The 27,948-nt window shown below is 40.4% G+C and overlaps 2 protein-coding genes across 3 annotated transcripts in view; both read right to left on the bottom strand.

Annotated features, from left to right (window-relative positions):
* LOC104945410 (calcium/calmodulin-dependent protein kinase kinase 2-like) lies at positions 1 to 12,025 on the bottom strand. 2 transcript variants are annotated; one of them, XM_010771073.1, is made up of 10 exons: positions 11,742 to 12,025; positions 8,393 to 8,436; positions 7,317 to 7,586; positions 6,179 to 6,532; positions 4,101 to 4,148; positions 2,341 to 2,394; positions 1,108 to 1,159; positions 836 to 969; positions 330 to 366; positions 1 to 25 (listed from the first exon to the last, which is right to left on the bottom strand). In XM_010771073.1, the coding sequence occupies exons 3-10, from the start codon at positions 7,533 to 7,535 to the stop codon at positions 18 to 20; spliced, it is 906 nt and encodes a 301-aa protein (XP_010769375.1). In that variant the 5' UTR covers positions 7,536 to 7,586; positions 8,393 to 8,436; positions 11,742 to 12,025; the 3' UTR covers positions 1 to 17. The 2 variants fall into 2 exon arrangements, with proteins under 2 accessions (XP_010769375.1, XP_010769374.1); XM_010771072.1 differs by lacking the exon at positions 8,393 to 8,436.
* A 569-nt stretch (positions 12,026 to 12,594) lies between these two features.
* The window catches only part of LOC104945409 (small nuclear ribonucleoprotein Sm D3), a 16,459-nt gene continuing 1,105 nt past the window's right edge, over positions 12,595 to 27,948 (bottom strand). Inside the window, exons 3-4 of the mRNA XM_010771071.1 lie at positions 13,222 to 13,414; positions 12,595 to 12,828 (exon numbers count right to left, since the gene is read on the bottom strand). Coding sequence (XP_010769373.1) covers positions 12,764 to 12,828; positions 13,222 to 13,414 — 258 coding nt within the window. The 3' untranslated portion in view covers positions 12,595 to 12,763. The remainder of the gene's footprint in view (positions 12,829 to 13,221; positions 13,415 to 27,948) is intronic.

The raw sequence follows: 27,948 nt of genomic DNA, 5'->3' as shown, positions 1-27,948 counted from the left end.
CCCTTGCTTGACCAGGCTCAAAGCACTGCCCTGACAGACACAGATGGGAGGTTAGCTGATGAAGATTTTCAAAGGACATAACAAAAATTGGCCAAAATATTTTTTAAGTGGTTTCAAATACAGCTGTAGTGTGGTGTGTTGTGGCTGTGTGTGTGGTGTTGTGTGGCTGTGCTGTGTGTGTGTGGTGTGTGGTGGCTGTGTGGTGGTGTGGGTGTGTGTGTGTGTGTGTGTGTGTGTGTGTGTGTGTGTGTGTGTGTGTGTGTGTGTGTATGTGTGTGTGTGTGTGTGTGTGTGTTGCTCTGAAGGCTAACTCTCTGGCCACAACATACCCATGTACAGATGGTCCTCGCTGGGGTCATCCAAAACCTGGCCACAAAGGACAGAGACATGGAAATAAGCGTAAACACACACATACACACACAAATGGATCATTTTTCCGTATGCTAGCACATACAGTTTTGTTGTACGTGATGCTCTCAGATACATGTATGCTTAAATTAAATCTAAAAAAACTGATTGTTGTTTTGATCCCTATTTTTCCTTCTTTCTGTGACACTCTGCTGAGGCATCTCTCCAAATTGTTCGACTAGAGAGTTGGCAACATACCTTTGTTGTGCTTCACAGAGAAAGGCTTAATTTAAAAGACTGTTTTACTGCATACAGTTTGAACTTGAGTAGCTCTAATTGTTTTGTCACTTAAATATCACGCTTGAATTATTTGTAACCTTTATAATACTTATACGTATATAACCGTCTTCCTGAAATGAAGCCACTATGGATTAGAACAAGTTGGATATTGTGATACACAATTCAGGAATGTTTTAACAGCCCCTACCTCTACTAGCTTCACCACATTGGAATGGTCTAGCTTTTTCAGGATGGCAATCTCTTGATAGACCCGCTCCAGGGGTCCTTTGAGCTGAGGGGGGCCTTCAGGGTCTGCTTTGGCTCCACGAGGCGGAGGTCTCCCTGACAGAGGAGAGAGAGACAGGACAGGAGGACAGACAGGGTTTAAGTATTAACGCGCTGTGTTCATGTACCACTGAAGCATTAACAGAGACTGTGCTCTCTGCTGTTTAAACCATCTGCCCCTGGCTCCGGACTTACGTGGGAAACCTGCCTGCCTCATCAGCCTCTTCTTGGACAACACCTTCATCGCCTACGGGAGGGAGATGGAGTGGAGGATAAGAGTAGAGTCAGAGGGGGGTGGGAGAGCCAAGTGGGCAGGAGATTCAAAGCAAATTTGAACAGAAAGGCAGACAAAGAGACAGAGTAAGACATCTGACAGAGCACCCACTCACACACCTACATATCTCAGCAGCGCCTCTACGTTTCTCTCCTCACCTTGAACATCCTTTGTGTTCGTTTCGGGAGTGCTAACACTTGAAAGCATCATCGGCTTAAAAGCTAAGCTGAGAAGCATCAAGGTGATAAACGAGTGAAATGCAAACCTGCCTCATTAATCCTTCTTTAAGAAATACTTCTGAAATGTAAATCTACCGAAAAACTGTGTTTTTAAGCTTGACATCATACCATAAGCTTTAATTCATACAATATACTTGAGGCAATATGTATGTACTTAAAAATAGTATATCATTCAAAATGATGGACTTCTAGGTGTCATTAGCTTACTTCAGCACAAGCAACATTTTGTCTCATAGAACATATCAGTAAACAATTAAAGGACATACGCAACACATGCAAGGCAAACACATTTCAGGCTTAAAGAAACTATGCATTTTGCTCAGTTTCTGACAGGACTCCTACATTTCTAATTCAAAAGAGTTAAGTGGCTAAATAACACAGCATTTCTCAGTTTTTCCTTTTGAAAACTATTAAATTGGACAAGTTAGAAAATAGGCACACATTAAAAGGTTGCTTATACACATCTATTGTGTGACAGCTACATTGTTCGGCAGATCATTTCCGTGTTCCGGGGTTATAAGCCTCGACCCCCCTCAGTTACTATGGCAATGATATAATCACTTGTGGGCTTTGTCACTTGGGAGGAATATTAAAATAATCCTCATGTCATTGCCTGTCAACATCATGCATCTTAATGAGAACTGCAGCAATACACATGAACAGCAGACAGAAAATCTGTTATTGCAGCACGCAGCCAGGCACAATTAACATGTTCACACGTGGAGGACTCACATGAAATGACACCAGTTAATGTGACGAGGGGATTTGATCATTATGAGCTATATCTCTGTCTGTGTGACAAGTGATTAGGAATGAGAGAAATGGAGAGAATGTTAATAGATGGGGAAGAAATAACATCTGTGTGTGTGTGTGTGTGTGTGTGTGTGTGTGTGTGTGTGTGTGTGAAGGACTCACATAGTATGTGTTGTCATCCTCATTGTAGGCCAGCTTTACAACACCATAGGAGCCCTGGAACAGGAATACGTTTAAAAAAAAGGAACAAATAATGTGAGAATGAGGCTGAGCAGCTGCCATTTTTAATGTGAAATACAGACACATCACACTAAGTGCAAAGCAATCTTAATACATATAGATACACACAATACACACACATATATACCAGGGGTCGGCAACCTTTTTGATATGAAGTCCCATTAAAAAATATATATTTTATCAGCGTGCCGACGATCGTGAATTATCAACGGGAGGGCGGGGGGAGCCTCGCTGCGGGGAAGCAGTGTGTGGACCTGCGCAACTTACATGATGCCAAATTTAACAAACACATTTAAATAATTGGTTGAACGGCATAATAACAAGGACGATCGTCTGTTCTGTGATTCTCCAGAGCACACATGGCCACACATGTGTAGCATGTTATTTCGATGTGAGATGAGCAGATCGCCACTGGGCTTTCAACTAAAGACACAGCCATGCAAAGACTGTGGCATTTGTACAGCTCCTTATGGGTACTGCAATTTGTGAAGTGCTTTCCTCCGTGGTGAAACGATCAGCACTGCACCACGGAGGAAAGCGGCAGAAAGTCACCTGGAGTTAAAGAGAGCGGGGCTGCGTTGCGTGCATGGCTTCCTTCTGCAGGTAACGGGGAAACGCGCTCTGGCGGCGTTCTCGTTCAGGATCCGAAAATAAGATTTAAATATTTTGCACACTTATTCCACTTATTCCTAGTGTGCCACTGGTTACGGTGCCGCGTGCCAATGGTGGCCGACCCCTGATATATACAAACGGGGGAAGTGTGGGTCCAGGGCCGTCCCCGGCCAACAAGAGGCCCCATGCAAAGTGATACGATGAGGCCCTGTTTCGCGAACTTATGCGACACTAATTGCGCCGCATAAGCGCATAGGTACGCCGCATTTTCGGCTCAGTTGAGGCCCCCTCCGCAAGGTGAGGCCCCCTCCGCAAGGTGAGGCCCCATCCGCAAGGTGAGGCCCCCTCCGCAAGGTGAGGCCCCACGCAGTCTGCATGATCAGCCTGTAGGGAAGGACGGCCCTGTGTGGGTCGACAGTGTACACTGAAAGAGTACCAGCTGCTTCAGAGTGAGAACAGAGAAATTCAAATCATCTCTCCCTCTCTCTTTCATTTTTGATTTCAGGCTAATTAAGGAACCTGGATCTGGTTTATGCTATCAAGCTCTTCTGCCCACACACACAGGAAATACAGGATAAAAACTAGGCCCAATTAGCAGCCTGTGTGCATACATTCATGCCCAAAAACCAAACAAGAGATAAGAGAGGCGGGGGCAGAACGGAGAGGCAGAGTCCCAGAGACGATCTGATAACAACCGTCTTGAAAGGCTCTATTTGTCTCAGCCGAACCACACACATTAACATGTCTGCCCTCATGCAGAAATTCACATCAGCCGTGCACATTGTGTCTCATGAAACCCACAATGTAAGTCGTGCACACACACATACCGAGCTAAGCCTTGCACGACCCTTAGAGAGCGCTATTTATACCAGCAGCCTCTCGCCCAAACTCTCACATGGCCTGGGAGTCTACTCAGAGTTTGGGAAATGAGGACAGCCGGAAGAGAGCGGAGAGCAGAGGCTGTTACCGCGTGTCCTCGATGATACGCGCTACATGACAGACATGCAGTAGGCGGGAGGGAGAGAGAAAATGGGAGAGTCGGTGAAAGGGAGCAATCAGTTGAGTTGTACCTTTCCAATCTCATCTTTCAGCTTGTATTGGTTGAGTTGAACGCAGTCCTTGAAGAGAGAAAGAAGAGAGGAGGACAAAAACGAGATGAAATCACACATTTTAGATATAGAGAAATATATCAGAAGCAATCTTCGAAAATCTGCTTTCCCCATTACATTTTCCTTCCATAACATTTAATTTTTTACCTTTCTATGTTCAAGAAATTCGAAAGTGCGGCGTTTCGCACATCACTATTTCTAAGTGTATTTTTCTAAATCTGGCGACACGTGTTCTGTGCTTGTCAGCTTTAGAGCAGTCCCTGTCTTTAAAATCTCCACAAATCCATGTTTGAGACTTGACAGGTAGGATGTGTTACCCAGCTATCACAGTGTTCCAGTATATGTTGTAATCTTCAGGGGAAACTAGGCAGGTGTCATCAAATAAAAAGTGTGGATTTAAGACAAAGGGTGATTAAACACATTCAGTGCTGAGAACAAACTGCAATCAGCCCACAGAGAATGAGTCATACAAACACCTGGAGATACACCTACTAACCAGCCTTTCATTGAAATATATTTATTTGTAAGAGTAATTGATGTCATTGTTGGTCAATGAACCATTGTTGGTTCATTGAGTGCCAAGAATTATTTTTGATGTGAATACATACATTTAGAGAAATAACAATGACTTACATCATCATATGACCCTTTACTCACAGTAAGGTCATTTACAAAACAATAATTAAACACCATAAGAGGATTATTTAAACATATTTTTAAATAATTTCACCAAATGAAACTTTGCACTTTAAATTCTGATATACTGCATATTTTATTTTGTTACAAGTGTAACTTGCCATATTCTTATTTGTTGTATAACTAGATACATTTGATTAATTTTAATTGTATAAGAGTTTTCTTAATTGTTTTGAAAAGAGTTCTATAGTTGCTGATTTTTACAACTTAATTCCTGTTTAGTGTTTTTGTATTGGTGTACACAAAAGCAAATTCCTTGCATGTGTAAACCTGCTTTTATACATGCAATCATGTTCTAACTATAACACAGTCCCCCCTCTGCAGAGCACTAAGAGGGATTCTACTTACATTCACGGGTTTCTGCATCTACGTGAATCTCAGCTATGACCTACCAAGACAGGAAGACCTTACCTTTGCATCCACTCTTTATCAGTGTGCTGCTGCTTTTAAAACAAATGCACATGTAGGTCTGCTTACTTTCAGATGAGTATGAAGCTGGTGTTTTGAGAACTAACAGATGTTCAATAGGAGCACAAGCCTGGCTTTGTGTAAAAACGAGTTAGTTTGTTCATGCATGAGTAGGACCTTATGCAATGTAGTCCTTAAGGGAGTACACTGTTCAGATGATGCAGGAGGATAAATTATATAATCCCAATTATTATTACACTGGCAGGCTGTAGCATCATTTTGGCTAATTTCTTGGGATTTGTTCATCAACATATTAAGGTCAACCAGTGAAATAACTGTAAATATACAATATTTTCTGTTAACAGTTTAGAGTGGTGAAGGAATGTGTCCAAAACCAGGAAATTAGTTATCATTTTAGCACTAAATGGTTCCCTCGTCTTGTTTTATTTAATGTGTTTTTACGCCTAAAATAAAGGTCTGTGTTTTTTTGACAGGCTTTCAAGATGTGACTAAAGATCCTCACGCTCAAGTCCGCTTTTAGCTTAGTGTTTGTGAAGTGAACTAATGCGACTGACTGTCATGAAGATCATTTATAGCAGAACGTTAGCTTCTTACTTCTGGCCAATGCATTTACGTTTGAACTATTATCAAAGTGGTGTCAGCATGTGGAGATTAACCTGCTGAACAAAATGTGTGTAAATATCATAAATGTGTGTTTCCTACAAGATTTATTTGCTGCAATATATTCAAGTTCTACAGAAAATCCAGTTGGCTTTTATTAAAGAAAACTCTTGCAATTCTAAGTTCAGGATCTGCCTACAAATACACTGCACCAAACTATTGACTTTGATGGTTTTGAAATGTCTTCAAGTAGCAATATCAGAGTTAAAAATCCATAACACTGGATTTGTGTTAGCCCGTAGTCTTGACCCTACCTGGAGGTCTGTGATGGAAACGCTGTGGGACTCCACTGTGGGCCGGCGAGGCAGGCGTGGAGAGGAGTGAGGCGAAGTGATGGGAGAGTAGGGTAAAGACGGGTAAATATGGCGCCCGTTGAGACCCGGTGAGCTGCAGGGTGACGATGCTGTATGCGAGCGCTCCTGCAGAGATAGCTTTCTGTCCGACAGGCTTAACCTCCCCCTCTGCTCTTGGCTCCCGGGCAGCAGAGCCTCCGACCGGACCACCGTGTGGGACAGCAGGTCACAGGACGGGGTCCGGAACGAAGCCCGGAACGAAGCCGCCACAGAGGACGCAGGCTCGGGCGTCTCCGAACTGTCCATGTCTTCTACCTGAGATATGATACATACAAATCATTATTGTATTATTCTTTTATTAGTCAATTTATTGAACATGTTAGAAGCAAAACAAACAATAATAATTATAACAAAGAGAATCAAAATTTTAAAAAAGTTCAAGGTATACAAAAAAATAAATAGTCAAATAGTTTCTGTCATGTTCAAAAGGGGCAAGAAGAAGCTTAAAAACTGTTCTGGTCCTACCCCCTCTAACGCACATTCTTCATGAAAATCAAAGTTTAGCTCATCGGCATCCATGATATTGGATTCATTGTTTTAAACAAATCATTTATTTGTAAAAAAAATAAACAACTTTTACAACGACAATAGCAAGCAGCATCACTTCGCAGGTCCTGCTCATAACCATTCAGGATTTGGTTTGTAAATAATAGTTTTAGTTTAGGTAAAGTTGCACAGTATTTCAGCTCATCATTACAGTTATTCCACAGATGAACACCTTTTGATGTGATGCAATGAAGTTTGGAATTTGTTCGTATGGGTGTTTTTTTTAATTTAAATGCAGTTTCCTCTCAACATGTGTATGTTTTCTCTCCGTGTGAAGAGTCCCAAAATGTTCCTTTTAGCATATGAGTATTATACAGTATGATGGTCAATATGTTGCATTTGTCTGTTTCTATCACTTATATATGATACATCTGAAATGGGGTGTGGTAAATAACATGTATGGCCATGTATCATCATATGTCAACGCTTCATTAAGTAGAAACCCACATTCCAAATGACATCCCTGGTACATATCGTGTGTGTTTGATCTTACCTCCTCTTCTCCGGGCGGTCTGCTGGGTTCGTATTCTGTGACCACGATGAGGGACTCCATGGGGTCTGGGGAGGGCGTTTCGGAGTGGGTGTTCAAAGGTGGACCGGGACAGCTGCACAGCAGATCAGGCAGAGGTTTTGAGGCCTGTGATTGGGGCGCATGACCGCAGGAGGCCGGGGGCTCAGCGGTGGGCCAGGGCGTCACGTGACAAGGGAACATGGTGCCTCTTCTTAGCAAAGACAGACAACCACTGCTCCATCAGATGGGAGCCTGGGGGGGAATCAGTGACACATAAGCAAATTACATAATAATAAAAACATATGGAGAACAACTGTTGGCCTTCTGGACATCTCCAGCACTTTTAACAGGTGGCAAGGCAAATAGTGCTGGGACAAAAGAAAACAAAAAAGGGACAGAATGAGTACCATCTGCTTTATTTGGACAGTGTCCATCTTAAATCGCTACCCTGAACAAAGTAAACAACTCACTTTTTGTCAAAACTAATATATAATCACACTATACAAATACAATAACAAAGCAAAGATATAACACCTATGTCCTTCTCTCTTGACTCACGACTCAATGCACAGAACCCTCCAATCCCAGTGTATCTTTGACTGGATTGTTTCACAAGTAGCCAGTTGACAAGCACATTTTAAGCCTTTAAAAAGCTATGTTATTGTCAGACAATAGCCAATGGTTTCAGAGGTTGCATCTGGTCCAATCAATCGGCCTCATTTGCTCTCCACACGTCCACATATTTAGCTGCACACAACCAAAGCCAGCTCCAATGTCACTGATACTCAAATGGAGTGCAGACGCTTACGATACACACCTTGTCTGCTGACAGAGCATACTGTAGGAAACGTTAACTTTGAGATGAGGTCTCTACTTTGATTTGGGATTTTTTTTACAAAATGTGCTCATGCTGCATGACCTAGGTTAGAGGGATGGAGCCCAAGACAATATTTAACCAGCACCAATATTTCATTCAACTTTCACGGCATCCTCAACAAACAGTGGCAAGAGTGAAAAACAAATATCAGTTAACAAAAAGCTCGTCTAGCTATATTTACCTTTAGCGTTGCAACGCCCGCAGTGAATTTCCCTCTGCTTTCCCCTGTGGCCATGCAAGAACAAATTGAAAGCAAATGAGAAGTGGGGGTCCAGGTGGACAAAAGAGGGCATCTGTATATCTGTATCCACGAAAACCAGGGCTGCTAGTTTTCCTTAGACCAAGTATTATAGAATATGTGTAACTCACGCTTTCACAGCTGGAGCACAGTGTTTGAAGGGCTACCACGGATCAAGTTGTGGGTGTAATGAAAGGGTGAGGGGAAATATAATTGGAGTTAATATCCACTAGCTGTGAAACATAAGGAGATGCAGTTCTAACCGTATGAAACCTTTGATTTTTTTTCCCCCACACATTCTGTGAGGTGCTAATTAATTCATGATTACATGTCTAGTACCACAAACATCAGCTCTAAGTGGACAGATTTGACGCGTCTATAACAGCAATGCTTTTAATGTCACTTATACAACAAAGCATTTGATGTATGCAGCATCCAACCAAAGCCTTTCTTCTGCCATTTCCATCTCTCCAAGTCCACTCAGCTTATTATCTGCTCATTATCTGTGGGAAGGGATGGAGAGAGAAGGAAAAGGACGGATAGAAAGAGAAAGACAGGTCTCTTGGCTTCCAGCATGGTTTTTACAGGATTGTGGTTTGTCAGTGTGTGGGAGCTAAGTACATCTCACAGACACAGGAAAAGAGAGGGAAGCCATGAGGAAAACAAGACAATGGGAGCTCCAGCAAAGTTCAGAAAGAGGACCGTGTGTGGGAAGAGACACCCACTCCAGGTGGCCTCACTACCTCCACTGCCAGCCTATATATAGTAATGCAAACTCACAAAAAGGAAGAAAGAATGGCAGCACATTCACAAAGAGACTCATATTAGGCATAACGGTTTCATACTGGAACATACTCTCTTGTCTTCCCGACTGCACTGTGTCTTTAGCTGCAAAAAGGACATTTCATTAAAATCATTTTCAGACAATTATTCTGATAGTACAAACACAAAGTCTACAAGTTAGGAGTGTTGCTTGTGTCTGTATTAGGGACCTAATGTTCTCATCAGAAAAAATCTGCCTGTGCACCTCTGAAAGTTCCTGACTTAACCATACATTTTATACGATCCTACATTCAAGCACCAGAAAAAAACGATATCTTTAAATCAAGTTAGACCTATAACATACAGTGTCAGTGCCATAAAGAAAAGATATGTGCTCTGATAAGTGGACTTGGCCTCAATGGACTAGCGAAAAATATAGACTGGACGAAACCGGCAGTGCACCAGCTACAGTGTTTTTTTTTATTTCCACAGAAAAGAGAGAACTTACCGAGTTTGACCTACTTTGATTTCAGAAAAATTGTATGCTCTCATTCAGGGCAGTTTGCCTTCAAGAGGTTTTTGTGTAGTTTCTATATTGGTGAAAGGAAATGGTTGCTCCCTCATGCTATTTTATAACTGTCAACACAGAATCACTACATTTCCATTCTCCGCCCAACATGGTTTTGATAGGAAATCCTTCCTTAGGGTCCCTCAGACGGCGGGTTATTATGTCATTGGTGGTTTAATGTCCAGCAGGATTTGCTGTAGCATGAGACTTCAACAAAAGGAGAAGTGATGCCAGCTGAGTTTCTAAACATGTTTGAATGTCAACAGCCACTATTTAAGAAATGAGTTACTAAATGTCAAACTACTGTCCGGCTAACAATCATGAAAATCCTTTAGCTTGGAGCTGAGAAACATAACTTAGACGCAACTCACTCACAAGTCATGTTTACCGAACACCTAACTTTAAAAATGAGTGGGTTGGGGGGCTGGACACAAGCTTAAAATGTATCCATGCCTTCAGCAGAACATTTAAAATATATAAACCCTCCTCACGACTATAAAAAGAAGCCTCTGAACTTGGTAGTCTGTAACAGTGAAGCCTCCAGAATCTATATTGTTCCGACAAAGACCCTCTTTATAGATAACAAAAACTTCAGTGATCCCTGGTGATCAGAGCAGTTAGCCGAAGAATAAGCACTTAGATGCTGCTTACTACAACAGATAATGCCTAGCTCCAGATGCCGTTCTGGACCTTTTATCCTAACAAAAGTCATATGACCTTCACTATCTGTGCTGTAGTAGGGGAGGGGGAGAGAGGACTTATCAGAGCTTGCAGGGGGTCCAGGCTTTGTACAGCATTAATAACAACACAGACATGGCCCCATAGGCAAACAAGTACAACACAGGGCCATCTGGAGCAGAGGAGGATCCCCGGCTTCATTAAAAGATCAACAGGGCAACCCTGTCAGTGATCTGCGGAGCCGTGCAAGAGATAAGCTCCTGTAAATGAAGGGATGAGCGTCCCCGGGCCAACTTAACTGCAGTGTTATCACACAAGCACAGCTAAATGTTACGGAGTTTCAGAAATTGGCCGTCAACAAAACTACAAATATACCCACATCTTTCATTGTTTTGAAATGTGCACCGAAATATTTCCAAAAATCCAAAGTCTAGTGGATTATTCTGTCTATATTAATCGACACATCTAATCATCTCTGGGTGATCTTTTCTCATTACATTTCTAAAACTGAGACATGTGTTTTCCAATAGGTTTCAATCTACATTGTAGGGTAAGACCGACACGTTTTTTTTCAGAACTTTAAAACCAGATGAATAGTCCATTTGATCAGCAGCAGACATATTACATGGTGAATTTCAAGTATGATATGAAGTTTGTCATCATATGTTTAACCAAAGAACTGTGTCCTTTAAAATAGGGCATTCATTTTAATCAGTCATTTTAAGTCCTAGGTTTGAAGTCCTTTTAAGTTAAATTAAAGAAACACTGAAAAACTGTGTTGAAAAATAACATTAAAAGAAACTACATATTATAGTATCTTCAATAAAAGACATGTTAATAGAACTTTGGTTTCTTAAAGAGTTTCACACAACGACAATGACATTTGTTTGAGTTATAACATCAACTCCCTTTGAGCATATCGTTAACGCAAACAAACAATTAGACCACGACTCATTATAGATATTCTCACGTTTACTCTCCATTAAAAACAACGGTTTAGCTTTTCTAGTGCAGTAATCTCTTCCTTATACTTACACGGGTAGAAAAAAAATGTTTTATCGATGTTGTCACTAATTCACAGGCTGAAATTAGTGTTAGCGTCGTCTTAGGTCCCACAAGGCTAACTTTAGCTCAGCTAACGCTAGCAGCTGGCTCATCTGTCAAAATACAGATGTTGTTGGGCAGGAGTCAAGGATGGCTAGTGCGACTCAGTATCATCCATAGTGCGCCCCAAGACAACGCTACAGAACACAAAGCAAATACTATATAACAATTAAGCCTTACCTTAACGTGTTATTTAGGCAACAAGTCAGATTTGTTCGGTGTATTCTCCTCCTTCAGCTGAGGTTCAAGTCGCGTCTGTACCACGACAGCTAGCTAGCTGTGTGACAGCCGGAGAGCAGACACCCGATGTTGTGATGGACCAATCCCGCGGAGCGCACAGGGTCCCGTGCTTCCTCTGGAGGAAGCGTTGGTGAACGGGCACTGTGGTCATTTAACGTGAATAGTTTCAGCAATATGCTTCATAGAGACCCACAACCGCGCTGGAGGTGTAGGCTACCCTTTGTTCTTCTGTTTAACTCACGACCTCATAGATAACACTTTATTGTTCCTGGGGGCTTTCCATCAGTATTTCATGGCCGACTGGCTCCCTCTTGTGGTGTTTTGGAGACTTGCAACCTAAAAGCAGCTTTGTAGTATTTTTTACATCGAAATAAATATAGATACATAAACACTGAGCAAGCTAGTACCAGTAGATTCTTCAATAGCCTATAATTGTGTCTAAGGTGCATTTAGGCTCAGTTCATGTGATAACGTTTCCTTCATGTTCAGAGTCAGTCGGACAGATGTGCAGTTTCACCAGCAAACCTGTGCAAAAAAGGATTAGCTTAAGCAACATTCACATGTTTTCAATTTTGCATTCAGGATATGCAGGGTGCAACTGGTGCATATTGCCACTATCAATATTCAATTTCTTTAGGCATTCAAATATAAGGCAAAATCCAACTGGGGCAGAAGTGATGCTGAAAACTATTCATTTGGAACCAAGTAAATCTACCATACAAAGTGTGGGTAAAAAATGTTTTGAAGTGGTTGGCATGGAATTAGTAGTTGAGTAAACCAGAGGACAAGAATGATCAAATTGAAAAATGTTTATTTTCATTAACAAAAAAAATGAACATAAAAGCATGAACTGCAAATTACAGGATTGCTAAAAAAAAAATCCAAACATTTCCAATCAAAAGAAGACAAACTGAAACAACAAAAGACTATACAATGCAACAATGTTAACACAGCTGGAGCAGTTATCGCCTCTTCTGGAAGATGTTTCCTCTTCCCATTCCACCACGTCCCCGGCCCCTTGCAGCCACTGCAAAAAAAGAGAATACACATTACACACAACTGACAAATACAAACCGCTCTGGTTTACTCATTTAGCACAGATAATCTATGAATAAATCCAAATATGCAAGAGGTGGATAATATACTCATGTACTGTAAAATGCATTTAATTATCTCTGTATTAAAATGCTGTCTCAGTGGACCCATCAAGAGTTGTTAATACAAATCGGTACAACATAAAATACATATCTACAAGTACATTGACCTTAAACATAAGGGATTCAGTTCTGCAGCATAAAAAAAAGGGGTTAAATGTGTAAACTGTTGAAATTTGTAAAAGAGACACGAGTATGAGGTAAGCTAAAAACCCAGTATTCTTGGAAAAGGTCGGGGGGGTACTGGTACAAGAACTTTTCCTCACCTTGTGCTTTGAGAATAGCTGCCTTTCCCCTTCCTGCACCGGATCCCTGGTTCTTGTTTTTCATGCTCTTTAGCATGGGGGCATTTTTTAACATGTCAGGTAAGATCAGGAAGCGGATCTTGCTGCCACGGATGTAGACTTGCTCCAACTGTGCCACCCGGCCATCACGATAAGTGACTGTTATGTTGGACATCTGTGGGCATAGAAACATGTAAATGCAAGTCCTTAGACTTCAATGAAAAATACACAATTGCAACTATACATTTAAACCTAGACTACAGCTAAATAGTGCAGTGCTGGCATACGTCGAGCAACTGATTAACTACGCGCAGTTAAGCTCCAGCTAGCAGGATGGGCACCATGGCTCTTGCACAGATTGGAGCTTGAAAACATTGGATTAACTAGAAGTCCAGGAACAAGCTTTTAGGACACTCCAAACACATTATTTTTAAAAATATTTATATGGTTGTGAAACAGCAATAAATGGCCATCACATCTTCTTCATGTGTCTTGCTGAACAAAATTCAAATATTTTAGTTTAGAGTAATACACAATAAAGAAAATCATTTCAGCGGGATTGACATCACTGTCTCTGCTTGAACAATAATCAGAAATATATCATTATATATTTGTTGCCAAACGGTTTATATTAATTCAAATCATTACAGCTCGAGTAGGCTGTTAGGCAACAAATTAAAATAATAATAAATAATAATAAATAATAAAAAAAGTCACACAAGAGGGACATTTTCCTGTATAGTAAGTCAATAATATACACATTTATGGGCGTATACTTAAGAATTACATATATGATGAGATTACTTAAAGCCTTAGAGGTCACAATATAAAGTGAGTTGTGGGTATACTATTAAGTAGGTTATTAATCTAAATGTTCCAATGATGCAAGAACGAGCAAATACAGAAAAATGCCTCATAACACTTTGGGGATATCGGGCTGCAAGAATGACTATTTTCTATGATTACATTATTATTAGGGATGCACCGAATATTCGGCCGCCGAAAATGATCGGCCGAAAATGGTTAAAAAGGCCCTTTCGGCCGAAAGGGTTCTAGCACCGAAAAAATATCACCGAATGTCAGAGAACAGGGTTACGTTGGTAAGCTAACGTGTTGTTGTGATGACGTAATCAAAACGCGGCGACAAGCACGGCACGCGACCATGCTCGCGGCTGGCTCACAGCCAACATGTCTGCCGCTTGGAGATATTTAAAAATATCAGAGAAAGAGGNAAATATCTCCAAGCGGCAGATATGTTGGCTGTGAGCCAGCCGCGAGCATGGTCGCGCGCTGTGCTTGTCGCCGCGTTTTGATTACGTCATCACAACAACACGTTAGGTTACCAAATTTATAGGTGCATTTGTTGTTGTTGAAGGCATGGCTGTTACAGTCTTTATTTACTCTATTTTGTTGTAGGCCTACTGGCCTAGATGTTTATTTTAAAGCACCGTGGCTTTGTTCTGAATGCACTTTGTTGTAGTTATCCTACAGAGAAAAGAAAATGCACTTGACTTGGAATTAATGTGCTGTATGCATTCAAAAGTGCTGAATAAATGTTTTATGGACCCATAATAGTGATTATTTAAGTTAAGTTAAGTGAAGTGAAGTTTTGCCATAATCATGTCTCTTCCATAATCAGGCAGCTGAACAACATTGGTAAAAAATGTAATATATATATATATATATATATTAATCATTTTCGCCCTAAACTTTCTTTATGGGCTCTTTAGGTCTTTAATACCAGTTTGTAACCTCCCGTTCTAATTACCCAATAAAGTTTCATTTGTTTATAGGTTTTTAGTCAAGTATTTTGCAAAAAAGTTCCCCCTGTTTATAAATTGAAGTTTTTAACTACCCAAAACCCCTACTACCAACTTTGGGCACAGTGCCGAAGAAATTTGATGCTGAAATTTTGGAAACAGCAATAAAAAATTTAAACTTACTTTGTTTTATATTATTTAATTCAAACGGTCGTTATTTTGTTGTTTTTTCAAGAAAAGTTTCCAAAGGTCACCAAGGGTGTTACAACGCGGGGACTACGAACGAGACAACTTTTTTGTCAAAAGGACCGCTATTAGCAGCTTCGAAAGAAGAAACGAAGACAGAGAGGGGAGTTAGAAACCCGGTCTGAACACCAGTCAACTGCTCAAAGAGGTAGGAGAAAAATAGAACCGCAAACAAGAACCCGTACCCCAAAACAAGATTAACGGCAAAGAAATCATTTACGAAGGAAACGATAACCACTTTTTGGACTCCGTTTGGCACGACGTCGACCTTCCCGTTTGTCTTCCGGACAGTTCCCGGGTCGTCCTTGGACCTGCGTGTGTTTTACCTTCTCCACATTTGTTTTCCCGAAAAGCAACCGGTAAAACGTTTGGAGACAAACATTTTGAGAGTTTATTTTGGTTTTAAAGTAATGAGAAAACAACCCACTTGAAAGGGTGACCAGTAAATTTGAATTCGAATGTCAAATTTTTTGTTAATTAATTTGATAATTGGTACAATGCACTTTGCCCAACGAGTAATAATTTACCTTGGGCATGTAACTAAATGTTCGTCGAACAGAGCGAGAAACTTTAGGTAAACCATTTCCATTAAAGTTGAAGTAAAGAAAAACAAAAAAAAGCGGACGCTAAAATGACAAACAAGTTCACTTAACGGGAGTAAGGGCTCTGGTTGTCCTTCAACAAAGTCCCTTGTGGTTTGGATTTTATTTTACAATTACGACGCGGAAGGATAGAAAAAGACTACACAATCATTTTGACGATTATAAATAAGTTATAAAAGTAATTAAAGTAAAAGGTGCAGTGGGAGAACCCAACAGCAAAGTAAGAACGAAGCATAACCCTTGTCGCTCTTGTTCGTTTCCTGGTTTGAGGTTCCGCAGCCCGTCCGTCTACAACCTCCCAACACACGCCTTTAGTGTATGACTGCCTTTCTCAGATAACTTCGAAACTGGACCACGGGTTTTTCGTCCTCCACTTAAATCTTCCCTCTTTTTAATTCTTTGACTAAAAGAAAGTTTACTTATTTCCAATAAAACGGACCTTAATTTTTTTTGTCTATTGTATCAAAACTAGAAGTTAAAGTTTTTACAAACATGGGATTTTTTAAAGACCCCCTTAAATTTGTGAACAACAAATTGGGTGGTCAAGGAGGACTTAGGGGATAGTTGCACTGTTTCCACAATTCTAATGTCTTTTGCAATAACATTTTTTTATTACGAAGATTTATCCAACGTTGTTTTTTCAGTTGAAATTCCGGTACTTTCTCTTTTAAAACTTTTGTATCAGTTTACTTTGGTGAACTTTTTTCCGTTGCAAACAATTGAGAAAAACTGTTTTACTTGTAGGTAGTTTGGAATAAAACAAATAACACTTCTAATTGTTGTCAATGGTTGTTGTGGACAAATCCGTCCAACCTTTTGTCCAACAAAAAGTCCTGTACAAAAAAACCCGGACCGGGTCCACGGGCAATATTTAACTAAAAGTGTAACAACAACCAAGTGACAACGGATGGAAAGGACAAACAACATGGTTTGAGCAAAAAAGTCCAAGACCCTAAACCTGGACCCCATTGTTCCTAGTCGAGGAAAACGACAAAGGGCTGTTGTGGCGTTTCGGTTCGAGGCCCAAGGACTCCTCCCTTTTTTACTTCTTTTTTGGAGTTATATAGACCATTTAAAAGTCCTCTTGTTTTTTCACAAAAAGTTAACCAACACCGCCTTTCGAATTTTTAACCTTCTTACTAAGAATGGAAAAGGAAGTAACTTAAGAAAGGAAAGGTGATACTGTAACGTAAAAGGGAACACCGTTTTTGTTGTCCCGTCATCACCGTGCACGCTTTCTTTGAAGAACGAAGAGGACTTTACAATTTGACCCTCCAATTTTTTTCCGATTGTAAACTCGGAAGAAAATAAAAATGTATACGACCAAAAAAGAAAATTCCATTAGAGTAAACCTCCCTCGTCAACTAAAAACCAAAACTTTTTACCTTCTTGTTTTGTTGTAAATTTAAGTAGTTTTCGGTTCTTTTTTCCTTATTTGTACGTTACATTAATTATGACCATATTGTCCCTGATAAACTTGACCGGTTTAATAAATCGTTAGCCGTAGGCGACGAAAAGGTAAGAAAAGAATATATGAAACCTTGGGTAATGTTATGGCCCCCGTCATTTGAAGTACTTTCTACCCAACCTCTATTTTACTGGGTGTTCCCGCCCTACGAATCATTTTTTTTGTGTGGAATGAGTATACTTAATAAGTTTTTATTGGTTTTTATACAAACGGAAACCGTTGAAAAAAACTGATCGCATAAGATTGATAAAAACCACAAGACCCATAAGGGACATACTACATGGTTAAAAATGTTGTTCCTTTAGTCTTTGTGGGTGACCTTTTCTTCCATACGGTTCCGAAAACCAACCCATTGAACGTAACACGTTTGGATTGGACCTGATAACAAAAATTATCATCCCTACGAGCTAATCATACTTATTACTAATTCAGTCTAAAGTTTTGTCATCAGTTTCACAACCGTACCAAATAACGGTGTAAACCTGTACAATAATGAGTTGAGAAACGTCCTAACGACGTTTTGAATACAGTGTTCTGTACACCTCCTAGGAGGGTCCACAAAAAAAAACCAAAAAAAAAAACAACCTTCTTTTCCTGTCTTCCTTGTGCGTGGGAAAAGCCTTCCCCCGCTTTCGATGTACCCCTCCCTTTCACTTTCTGAACAAACGGTGGCAATTTTAAAGGTTCGGAAAATTCCGGGTTCAGAGAGTCAAAAGTCGACCCAGGAAGTCGAAAACAAGAAAATTTGCCTTGTAATTAAAGACAAGTGAGTAATTTATACGGTCATTTGACTCCCCTTTTATTTACCCTAACCTCCTTCCTCCTCCTCCCAAAAGGTTGGTTTTCAGTTTGACCAATTTCGATCATGTTCGAAAGTTTTGAATAAAGTCGAAGTGGCCCCGTGCTTATGGTGCAGCCCGCGAGAAAGAGAGCGGGTTTGGAGCTCGGCCTCCCCCGCGGTCGCGGATTTATCTCGCACAATTTTTAGGTAAAGAAAGTTAAAGCTTTGCCTCGACAGTGGCAAAAGACGAAAAAAGGCAGAAAAGAACGTTTCCGTCCCTTGTTTTTCCGACCCCGCTGTACAACCAGGTACCACCTCATCCTTGCTTGTTTCGAATCTTTGAATAAAGCGCATACAACCGAATAAGGGGCACAACATTCTTGTTGCGTATCTTTATTGTGGTTGTCCCTTACGGAGTTGTTGTGAAAGCGCATATGATTTTTTAGACTATACAAATCGATTGGACCCCCGATAGCTGCGGTTTTTTTATAATTATTGGCTTGAATAAAGTAATTCAGAGAAATAAAAATATTTACTTAATGACATTAACAATAAACCCTACCCGGGTTATTTATAACAAAATTCGAAACACCTAATCTATAGATGAGATAGATGACATTAAGATACCCTGGTTTAACCATTTTGGTACTTGAAGTTTTTTTCGACGGTGCAGTACACCTCCTTTTTTTCCACTTGACTTTCATTTTTTTTCGACTACCCTTTTATTTTAGTAAGTATTGTTTTTTGACCCTACCAGGAAGGCATATTAATCCCCTTGTTTTTGTATAATATAAAAGCAAATTTTTAATAAATTTTACTGAATTTTACGCAAACCCTGGCGTGAATAATGAATAAAAAACAAAGAATAAATACTTAAAAGTACACACTGGCCGAAGAGTATCTTTTTTTCCGAATTTCAAAAAGGGACAGCAAATGCAATCGTTAATTCAGACCATTCAAAGGAGAACATATCAGACAGATGTCTGTTATCTGGATGAAATCAAAATTCCTCAAAACCATACTACTAAAGAAATTCAGGACACTTAACAGATTTCCTACAACCGCCGCTGACTCTGGTATACAACATCCGATGAAATGAACACTGACATTTGAATTTTTTAAAAAAACATAGTTTCAAGAAGAATAATCAAACTTATACGGACGTTACAAACTAACGTATATAGAGCGAGAACAGAGTTCACGTCACCACATTGGTTGTTTGTTTTTCCGGCTGAGAGCTCGTTGATCGCTGTACCACACGATGTTCCCCTGTTTGACGTTCCTCAGGTCTACCCTCCCACCTAGTGCCCGTGAGCTTCTCTCGTTCTCTCTGTCTTGGTAATAGAACGTCTAGAAAAGAGAGCGATATAGGCGAGCCAAATACCAAACTAATACAGCTCCCTGCTTAGGAGCCGGTCACAGAGCCTTTTGAGACTACTATTAGCAGACTCGATTCTGATTTCCTTATGGAAGTCCATCTGTTCAGGTGTGGTTTGACCACCACCAAATTCTTGTACTTTCGACAGTGGTTGTTAAAGAATAATAAATGAAAGTCGCACACGAGACAAACCTACTTTTTATGTTATCTATTCTTTCTTTATAATATCCTTTGATCAATATTACGTGCTTTTAAGTGAGTTTGTTTAACGATACAAGACTGACAAATGCAGTTGCTTCGCAAGTGCTCTAGAATATCAGACCCACTGTCTGCGGCCAAAAAAGTCCAATTTCCGGGTCTCTACTCTGTTACTATAAATCGAACTGAGACCTAAGGAGTGCTGCAAGGTGAGTCCCTCTCCCGGACTTTGTATAGACCGTGAAAGCAGGAAAGGCTATAGTGTGGGCTAACTGGGAGCGTTGGAGAAAGTCCTTTTTTGGTTTCTGATTAGTCCTGAGAGTTATTTTAAGTACCCAGATATAAACAAGTTGGTATTCAACGTGAACTGCCCCAGAATAAGGAAGCCTCATTATCACATCTTAAACAGGAGGAACTTTACACAAAGTTTAATGTTTTTTTTGATAAAAAACGTTCCAAGAATATCTTTCCAAAAAGTCCCCTTTCAAAATGGAAAGAACACTAAAATTTCCTGGAACTACTCAAGTAAAGTCCCATGAATTTTTTTGTTTCATTGGAGCGCTTATTAGTATACCGGATGAATACTAAGCAATTGTTCTCTGATTCTTCTGTTGTTCCGACAGGAATATAAATGCATAATGACAACGAAGTAAAACTTGTGACTCAGTTGAGTCAAAAAAGACCTAATTAGCCAGACTAAAATACGGAATAAAAGACGTCTCACATTTTACGACATTAAAATGAAGGAGTAACAGATTTCAACAAATAACACAACAAAGCTTCACGTCCAAAACAGGAGAAGAAAAAAAGGGACCGACAAACCAATTCACAAAGAAAAAGGACGCTCGTCATTCGTCGACCACAACATAACACATTACATACAAAAAGTAACAATAGTAAGGATGGAAATAGTCCAATATATACACCTCCCTGAAGACCGTGGGTTCCCAGTAAAGATAATCTCCGGTAGGTAACCGTTGCTTGATGAGTCCAGACAGTACGAAAAGAAGGTTAAGGGGTAAAGAGGGAAGTAGACGTTCCAGAAGACGTCCACTAAACGGCAAGAGAAAGGGGTGGGAAGACAGAAAAGGGTAGTTTGGAGCACAAAAGAAGGACATTATCTATTCCACTAAGTTGACCTCAAGTCTCCTATCACTCCCAGTCGACGTAAACGGGAATTTTCCCGAACAAACGAAAGAGGACTCCTCGTCTTGACCGAACGAAAAACGATTATAAGCCCATTTTAGTTCAAAAGGACTTAGACAATGAGAACATTGAAAGTAACAATGAGACTTTCGGCCTAACTAACAAATAATTAAGACGAAGAAAAAAGGGTGCACACTCCACAGAGATCTCCCCTGTAACGTTGAGTATTCGAACTGTTACCTGCGATCTCACTCGATGAAAGAACCTCAGTCAAAAAGAGCATGGAATGTACCCATAAGTAAGCGACTTTATGAACGGACTCAACCAAAACACATGCGTTATACTACACCCAATAGGCAGAACTCCACTGTCTCCTTTATCCTGACATGATGTAGTTGTACCTCTTCTCAACAGTGGGGCCCGAGAAAACTTCCTTTCGCAAGACACTAAGAAGGAGCCTTAACCGGTGGAGGGAATGTAAAAGACACAAGCTCCGTTTTCTGCTTTTTAAAGGAAGGACTTTTCGAGTTGGTGTATTCTAGAAACCGGTATATGGGCACTTAATATTGGAAGGAAGAGCTCAGTATTTACTGAGGGCCAGACGAGTAGGAGGGTTTGTTATTACGTCCACAGAAAGCTAGATACACACAGAAACAAAAGAAATTTATAGTGACGCAGTAAAGTAGAACAGAACTTTACGGAACTGACACCTCTTCCTGAAGAAGTCGTGTCACATAGACCCAACATATAGACATAGGACAAGAAGAAGGGCCCTGTTTTCGGCCCCCATTTGAAACTTCGAAGGACAATGTCCAGTCAAACATTATTTTCTTATTCGGTACCGAAACCCCCGAGGAGGGCAATTTTTTAATAACTGATATTAAAAACTTCCATAGAGAAGTGCCAAATATGTCTTAAACCTCAGCATTTATCGGACTAGTAGAATCATCATTACAGCAAAGGTGTTTCGATCCCTTAAAAGTACCTAGTGTCTGACCAATATTACACACCCTCACTATCAAATTCTCTGCATCTTTTAGATTATAACTTGGCAAGTAATCACATCGACTGTGGGATCTAAACCATAAACCTCTTCTTTTTCGTTCGACTTTCTACTCGAAAAAAGTGTATAATAATACGAGGAACTCCTAACAGACAGCATCCTTTAACGGGTTCTAGACACAACTTACAAAACTACTAGAAACCATGCGATCCGGTCCTATTAGTTTCCTATCCAATCCACAAGAGGATATTAACTACTCCGTCTTTGAGCGTCTGAAGGAGAAGTCTTTCTGTTTACCCTGTTGAAACAGACAAGAGCAACACAACAATCCTGAGGAATAGAGAGGCACAGCTATAGTAGTTTCTCCCCGAACCTTTCTCGTGGTCTCCACGTTAGCTAACAATGTTTGATTTATTATTGATATGGTTCGTTGCTTCTGCTCAACTGGTTTTACAAGGAAGGCAATTAAATACACCAACTCTTTGAGAGGTACATCCTTATGTTTGGAAATTCGATCAGAGATTTCTGTATCAACTCAACTACACAGAAGTCTACTAGGGAAAAAGACCCCTTCTTGTTTCAACTTTGTTGGACGCCGAGCCTCTCCCTTTCTACAGTCAATGCTATTTCCTCCTTTAACACTCAACTCCGATCGTCTCTTATTTGTTCTTTACAACGCTGATTCAGTTTTCGTGTCAACAAGGGAGGGTCCTTCTTTTTGCCCGTTGGTCGGAGAAAATTCCCGTACAGAGCTGGAGTGGTGGAGAACTGAAGGTCAACCTGGCAAAAAGTACGTCCTTTTCCTTTTCTCCCCGACACCTTTCCTTTGGTCTCAAACTCCTCTTTCTCTTGCCGTAGGTGGACACGTCACATGACGTTCTATAAACACACCACCGTTAACCCTAAACACCATCCTATTTAACATAAACGATTTGGGATAGAGTTTACGATAGCGTAAAGGTAAATACATTACCTTATCCGAAGTCAGCCATGGCGTGTTCCCTACAGGGTTGCGTTTTATCTTGAACTTTTCAACAACTCTTACGAAAAGATGTAGTAATGTACACTGTGAGTTTTCTTGTGATGTTTCTTTGTTTGTTTGTGGTGTAAGATAATTTTTTAGGTACAACCACAAAAACAGACTCCTATTCCCTGGTGAATGGTTTTTGTCATCCTACTTACAATCTCCCCTGTTCATTTTCGACCTCCTGACTCATTCGTCATGTTTTTGTTTTTTGATTGCTCCTGTCATTTTATATTGTAGTAAAAGTCCTTAACCAATTTGTCAGTCTTTCCAAAAAAATTAAGTCTTTTTTTGACCTCACTATCCAATATCTACTTACTATGTCCGTCAGATACTCTATTTCCCTTGTCACTATAACAATGACAAATTGTTAGACACATGTATAGCTCAACATAAAATTTCTCGGGTATCCAAATGAGCGAGAAATAAGGCAATTTGCTCGGGACTTCTTTGAGATTATGAGTTCAGATATTTTTACGGTTTGTCCTACCATGATGAGAAGACATTTATTTTTTGGCAAGATATTACTGACCGGTAATCAGTTGCAAAAAAAATTGTGACGATTATTAACTTATTTAATTGTGTAAACACTACGTTATCAAAAATAATCATACTATTACTGTGTTGTTTTAAAGTTTCCCTTTCCGCCTTTGTTAAAAGGGAAGAATGTAAAGGGTTCACATGATTTGGGTGCCTGGGACTCGACGGGAACTTTCAAGCTACCATGTAACACTGGTCAACGTCAAGAGACTGTATAAAGAGTCACGAAAGAGATATAACATTCAGCCCAAGTCTCTCACACAGTACCACACTTCAAATATTTTCCACTCTCACCTGTTACAACAAGTCAACAACTGTCAATCACCCTAGAAGTCGATACTATAACACCAGTAACATTTTCTGCAGAACATGTATATTATAATACTTTTTTATCCCGAAGAGACCCGACCAATTTTGGACTTGGCGAAGCCAAGAAAGTGTTCGGTCCTCATACCGCACTTGGAGAACAATTTGTCAGGTTTTTTTTTGGACGAAACAATACACCGAAAAAATGAAAGAAACTTATCAGAAAACTCCAAATGGTTATTATGTGATATTGACATATTACTGCTTGAAATGCGAAGCCATCATGTTTGATATGGATCAAGACACACTAATTAAATCCTTTCAGAACATCTGTAACTAAGTGTTTACCAGAATGTGATTTTGGTCGAGTTTAACAAACCACACTGAACACACATAATCATCCCAATCATTTCGGTGCCTCAAGTAATAAGGAATTGACTCGATTGCTTCCAGTACGCTTTTAATTAGCCGGCGATAATAAAGGTCGCCCGTAAATTAAGTTTATTTATTTTTAACCAGGGATGAGAAGTGAATGAACAGTCGCCTAAATACAGACTACCCGTAGCTATAACCGAATCTAGGACTTGTGTACATAACGGAGCGTCTCGGCTAGTCTTCTAGGAGACAAAATTATAACCGTAGTATAACTCCAGGTGTCTTACAAGAGCGGCGCGGCGAGAGCGCACAAGGACTTCACCGGTGGCTTGAAACCATAAGAGCTGTGATTATTGAGTGGTTCCGTTGTCTTACCGTTTGTGGCTCTGGGCGGCGACTTAATTTAAGATGTTAAGTCTTGTATAATTATAATTCGTAATTCTCCCCTTGTACCCCTATGTTAATTTTTATGTATAATAGGTAGCAATTGTGTTCAGGTGTTCATCCATACCATTCAGAAATGCCTTTTTGTAAAATCCCGAGTACCCGTTCAGTAAAACAATTTTGTTCTCATGATCAACATCAATATTATGTGTTATATGTGTTTGTAGAGCATATTTACACCATCATATTATTCGCTTAGATGCTTTACACATTAACAAAGCGAGAGAGAATTCGCTGCTGTAAAATCCCTTAGAGGTGTACATTATTGATAAAGTTATGTTGATTATTTTGTGTACACGAAAATAAATTTAAATAAATATACTATTTGTTTTTATAGGAATTCATTTATAGCAACACCTACAGTCTTAAATCAAAGATATATAATATCCAGTTTTACTGACAACGACATTTTGAAAGAGGCAGAGTGGAGAAATATAATGAATTAACAAGAACCCAATGAATCGTAATACGTGAGGCCTTCTAGGGGGTAAGGAGGACAACAATACTTTACTTTATTATAAAGGAGAAAAAGGGTAGTCAAATTGAAGTTCCAGCTGGACATAAAAGAAGGAAAGGTGTAGCCTGTGAAAACCAACCAGCTCTGAAACTCCTAAAAGATAAACTCACCAAGGACTGGTAATCAGTATCTCAATGTCGATTATCCATTCAATTTTTTTAACACATCAACTCTCTATCTTAGTACCGCACTTAAGTGGTTAATTCGATTTTGCTAATAAAATAAATCCACGTCATTAGATAGGGTCTTTTAATGATCCATCAATCATGATTTTTTATTTTTCCTGATTAAAACATTTTATCTCAAGAAAGCACTAATTCAGAACATATACTACTATATATAGCTACATCGCGAATTTCGATTTTTTGTATTAGACATGCGGGCAAGTGCCCTCGGAGATACAGTGAGCCGCACGATATCGCTGAGAAGAGAGCCAAGGGGCGCGAGAGAGCGCGTTTTGAAATAGCACGACACAAACTTTTGATAATTTATGAGCGCCCCCTGGCTAATTCCGGTTAATCACCTATTTCAATCGAAAAAAACGATTTGAAGGTGTGACCCTTGTTATATTGAGTGCCCAGGTGTTCCGAAAACAAAGAAAAAAGGACCAGAGAAGACCTTCTTTGCCTCGTCTTTTGCCACCTGTTTTTCGAGCAGCTTAATCGCGATCTACTCACATAAGTATTTGCCTGCGTGAAAAACCGCCGCATTTGGATATCCTGCCGTATCTGGGAATGGTCAAAGGTGTTTTAACGAATCAGTTTGTTCTATGGCCCACCTCGTCCCTCGTGTCCGTCCTCTGCCTATATATAGAGAGAAAAGAAAAATCCATACGGCTCACCGACTGTGAATTTCATCATTAACATATCACTCGCGATCGTCGAATGGGGTTCACTTCCTAACCACCCCTGCGCAGGAGGAGGAGGAGGAGTTAAAAGTGGTGTTAACAGTCCCAAAATGAAAAGAGGAGTCTTCAATTGCACCATTCAGAAACCGAGATTGATCCTGATCACTCCTGTCACTATTTTAACAGCAAATGTTTTTTCTTTTTTACGATCTTCTGGTATCCTTACGAAGTTGGACTCTCCCTACCCCCGAAAGATGATTTCCGACCCTCGACGATTTTTGAGAGCCATAAATACTCTGAATACAGCTTTCAAGACGAGGTTTGGAAATAGGAGGGTACGAGCACGCGGGAAGGTCTTCCAACACAGAGACAGGAAAGAAGGTTTGTTGTTGGGACCTGGCAGAGGCGTGCAGACGGATGTGGTATCACGTCAGTAGGACGGTCCTACGCCACGCCTGGGCATTATGGGTACGAGTTTACGAAACGCGTATGTACGGGTTGTTGCAGCTTGACATGACCGAACAACTTACCGAGGTAGCCATCATGGATATGATCTAGAGAGCCTCGGTAGGGATGATAATTTTTGTTATCAGTCCAATCCACGTGTACGTCAATGGTCTGTTTTCGAAACCGTATGGAAGAAAAGTCAACACAAGACAAAAGAACAACTTAACACATGTAGTATTCCCTGTACATTGTTGGCGACTGTGGTTTTGTGCATTACTGGTTCAGGGGGGACCGGACTCGCAAGGAATCTGTGAGAGTCTCACAGAGCTGTCGTCAGAGCGACACCCTTGTAGTCGGGAGTACACAAGTCACTAAGGACACACAAATGTTTAGACATTTGAGTTTCAGAGACACAGGACTACTAGTCACAGTGAACACTCCATAATACACTTAGGCATACTCCCTATGGTCTTTCTTGTATCATCCGTCACATGTTACACATATAAACATAACAAAAACCTGAATTAACTAAGAGGAATGACAACAAAGTAACATCATAAACAAAATGATTTTCGTAGCGGGTGACACGCGAGTAATAGAGTGGTAAGAAGTATGCTCTTGCCAAATACGTGGACGATGGCGCATAACATACGAGTTTCATTATTCTTTCTACCTCTCGCTCGAGACTGACCGTCTCTAGACACTTAGTAGGCTATGGACGAGGGATCATTAAACAACGGTCAAAGTTTATCAGGTTGAGAACACCGCCCAGACGTAATATGACTTCATAAGTTGGTACAGGAGATGTAACGGTAACGAAATACACAAGAAAAAAATGACCCAGGACCACATCACTTTAAAAATTACACACACGCCCAGGTACAGAAAGCGTTTTTTGTTATTCACAGTTCCTGACCGTGGAGAGAGGAAGGTAACACTGCTATTCTGATTGTGTCTTTTGGTCCGTTATGGAGAACCATATTCTCCGAGTTTATCCAATATACGGGCGCGGAAATATGACTTGCGCGGAGAACACCAATGAAAGTCGCGCTCTCGTCTCAAGAAGCGGTGGGCTCTACGAGGTGATAGAAACGACGAACCAAACGGTGTCTCCTTTACTGGACGTACACGTATGTATCACCCGCCTTCCGGCCTTTTACCCTATTATCCGTCCTCTAAGTTACCTCTTTTCATTCTTAAGAAATGAGGGTTAAAATGGAGAGGCGTTGGTAACTTGTGAAAACGAGAATACTTACATGGTCTAATATAACGGTCCAAAAAAAGAAGTTAAAAAGGGACGATGAGTACTCGGTGGGCCTCGACCGACGCCATATACAACAGCTCCTGTCCGGTCCTGCGACTAGGGACATGGGTCCAGGGTTTAGGGTCTTGGACCCTGCTCAACCAGTTGTTGGAGTCTTCATCCGTGTCGACTGTGTGTCACAGCGAGTTAAACATCTTGCGCGTGGATCCTCGGGTCCGGTTTTTGTAACATAGGACTTTATGTTGGACAAAGGTTGGACGGAACTTTGTGCCACACATATTGACACATAAGTGTTATTGTAATCCAAACTACACTACAAGTAAAAACAGTTTTCGTCTATTGTTTGCAACGGAAAGTCACTCC

This window comes from Notothenia coriiceps, unplaced genomic scaffold (assembly GCF_000735185.1).
Source record: "Notothenia coriiceps isolate Sejong01 unplaced genomic scaffold, NC01 NC01_scaffold00009648, whole genome shotgun sequence".
Taxonomy (NCBI): domain Eukaryota; kingdom Metazoa; phylum Chordata; class Actinopteri; order Perciformes; family Nototheniidae; genus Notothenia; species Notothenia coriiceps.
This window is presented reverse-complemented; position numbering and strand designations above follow the sequence as displayed.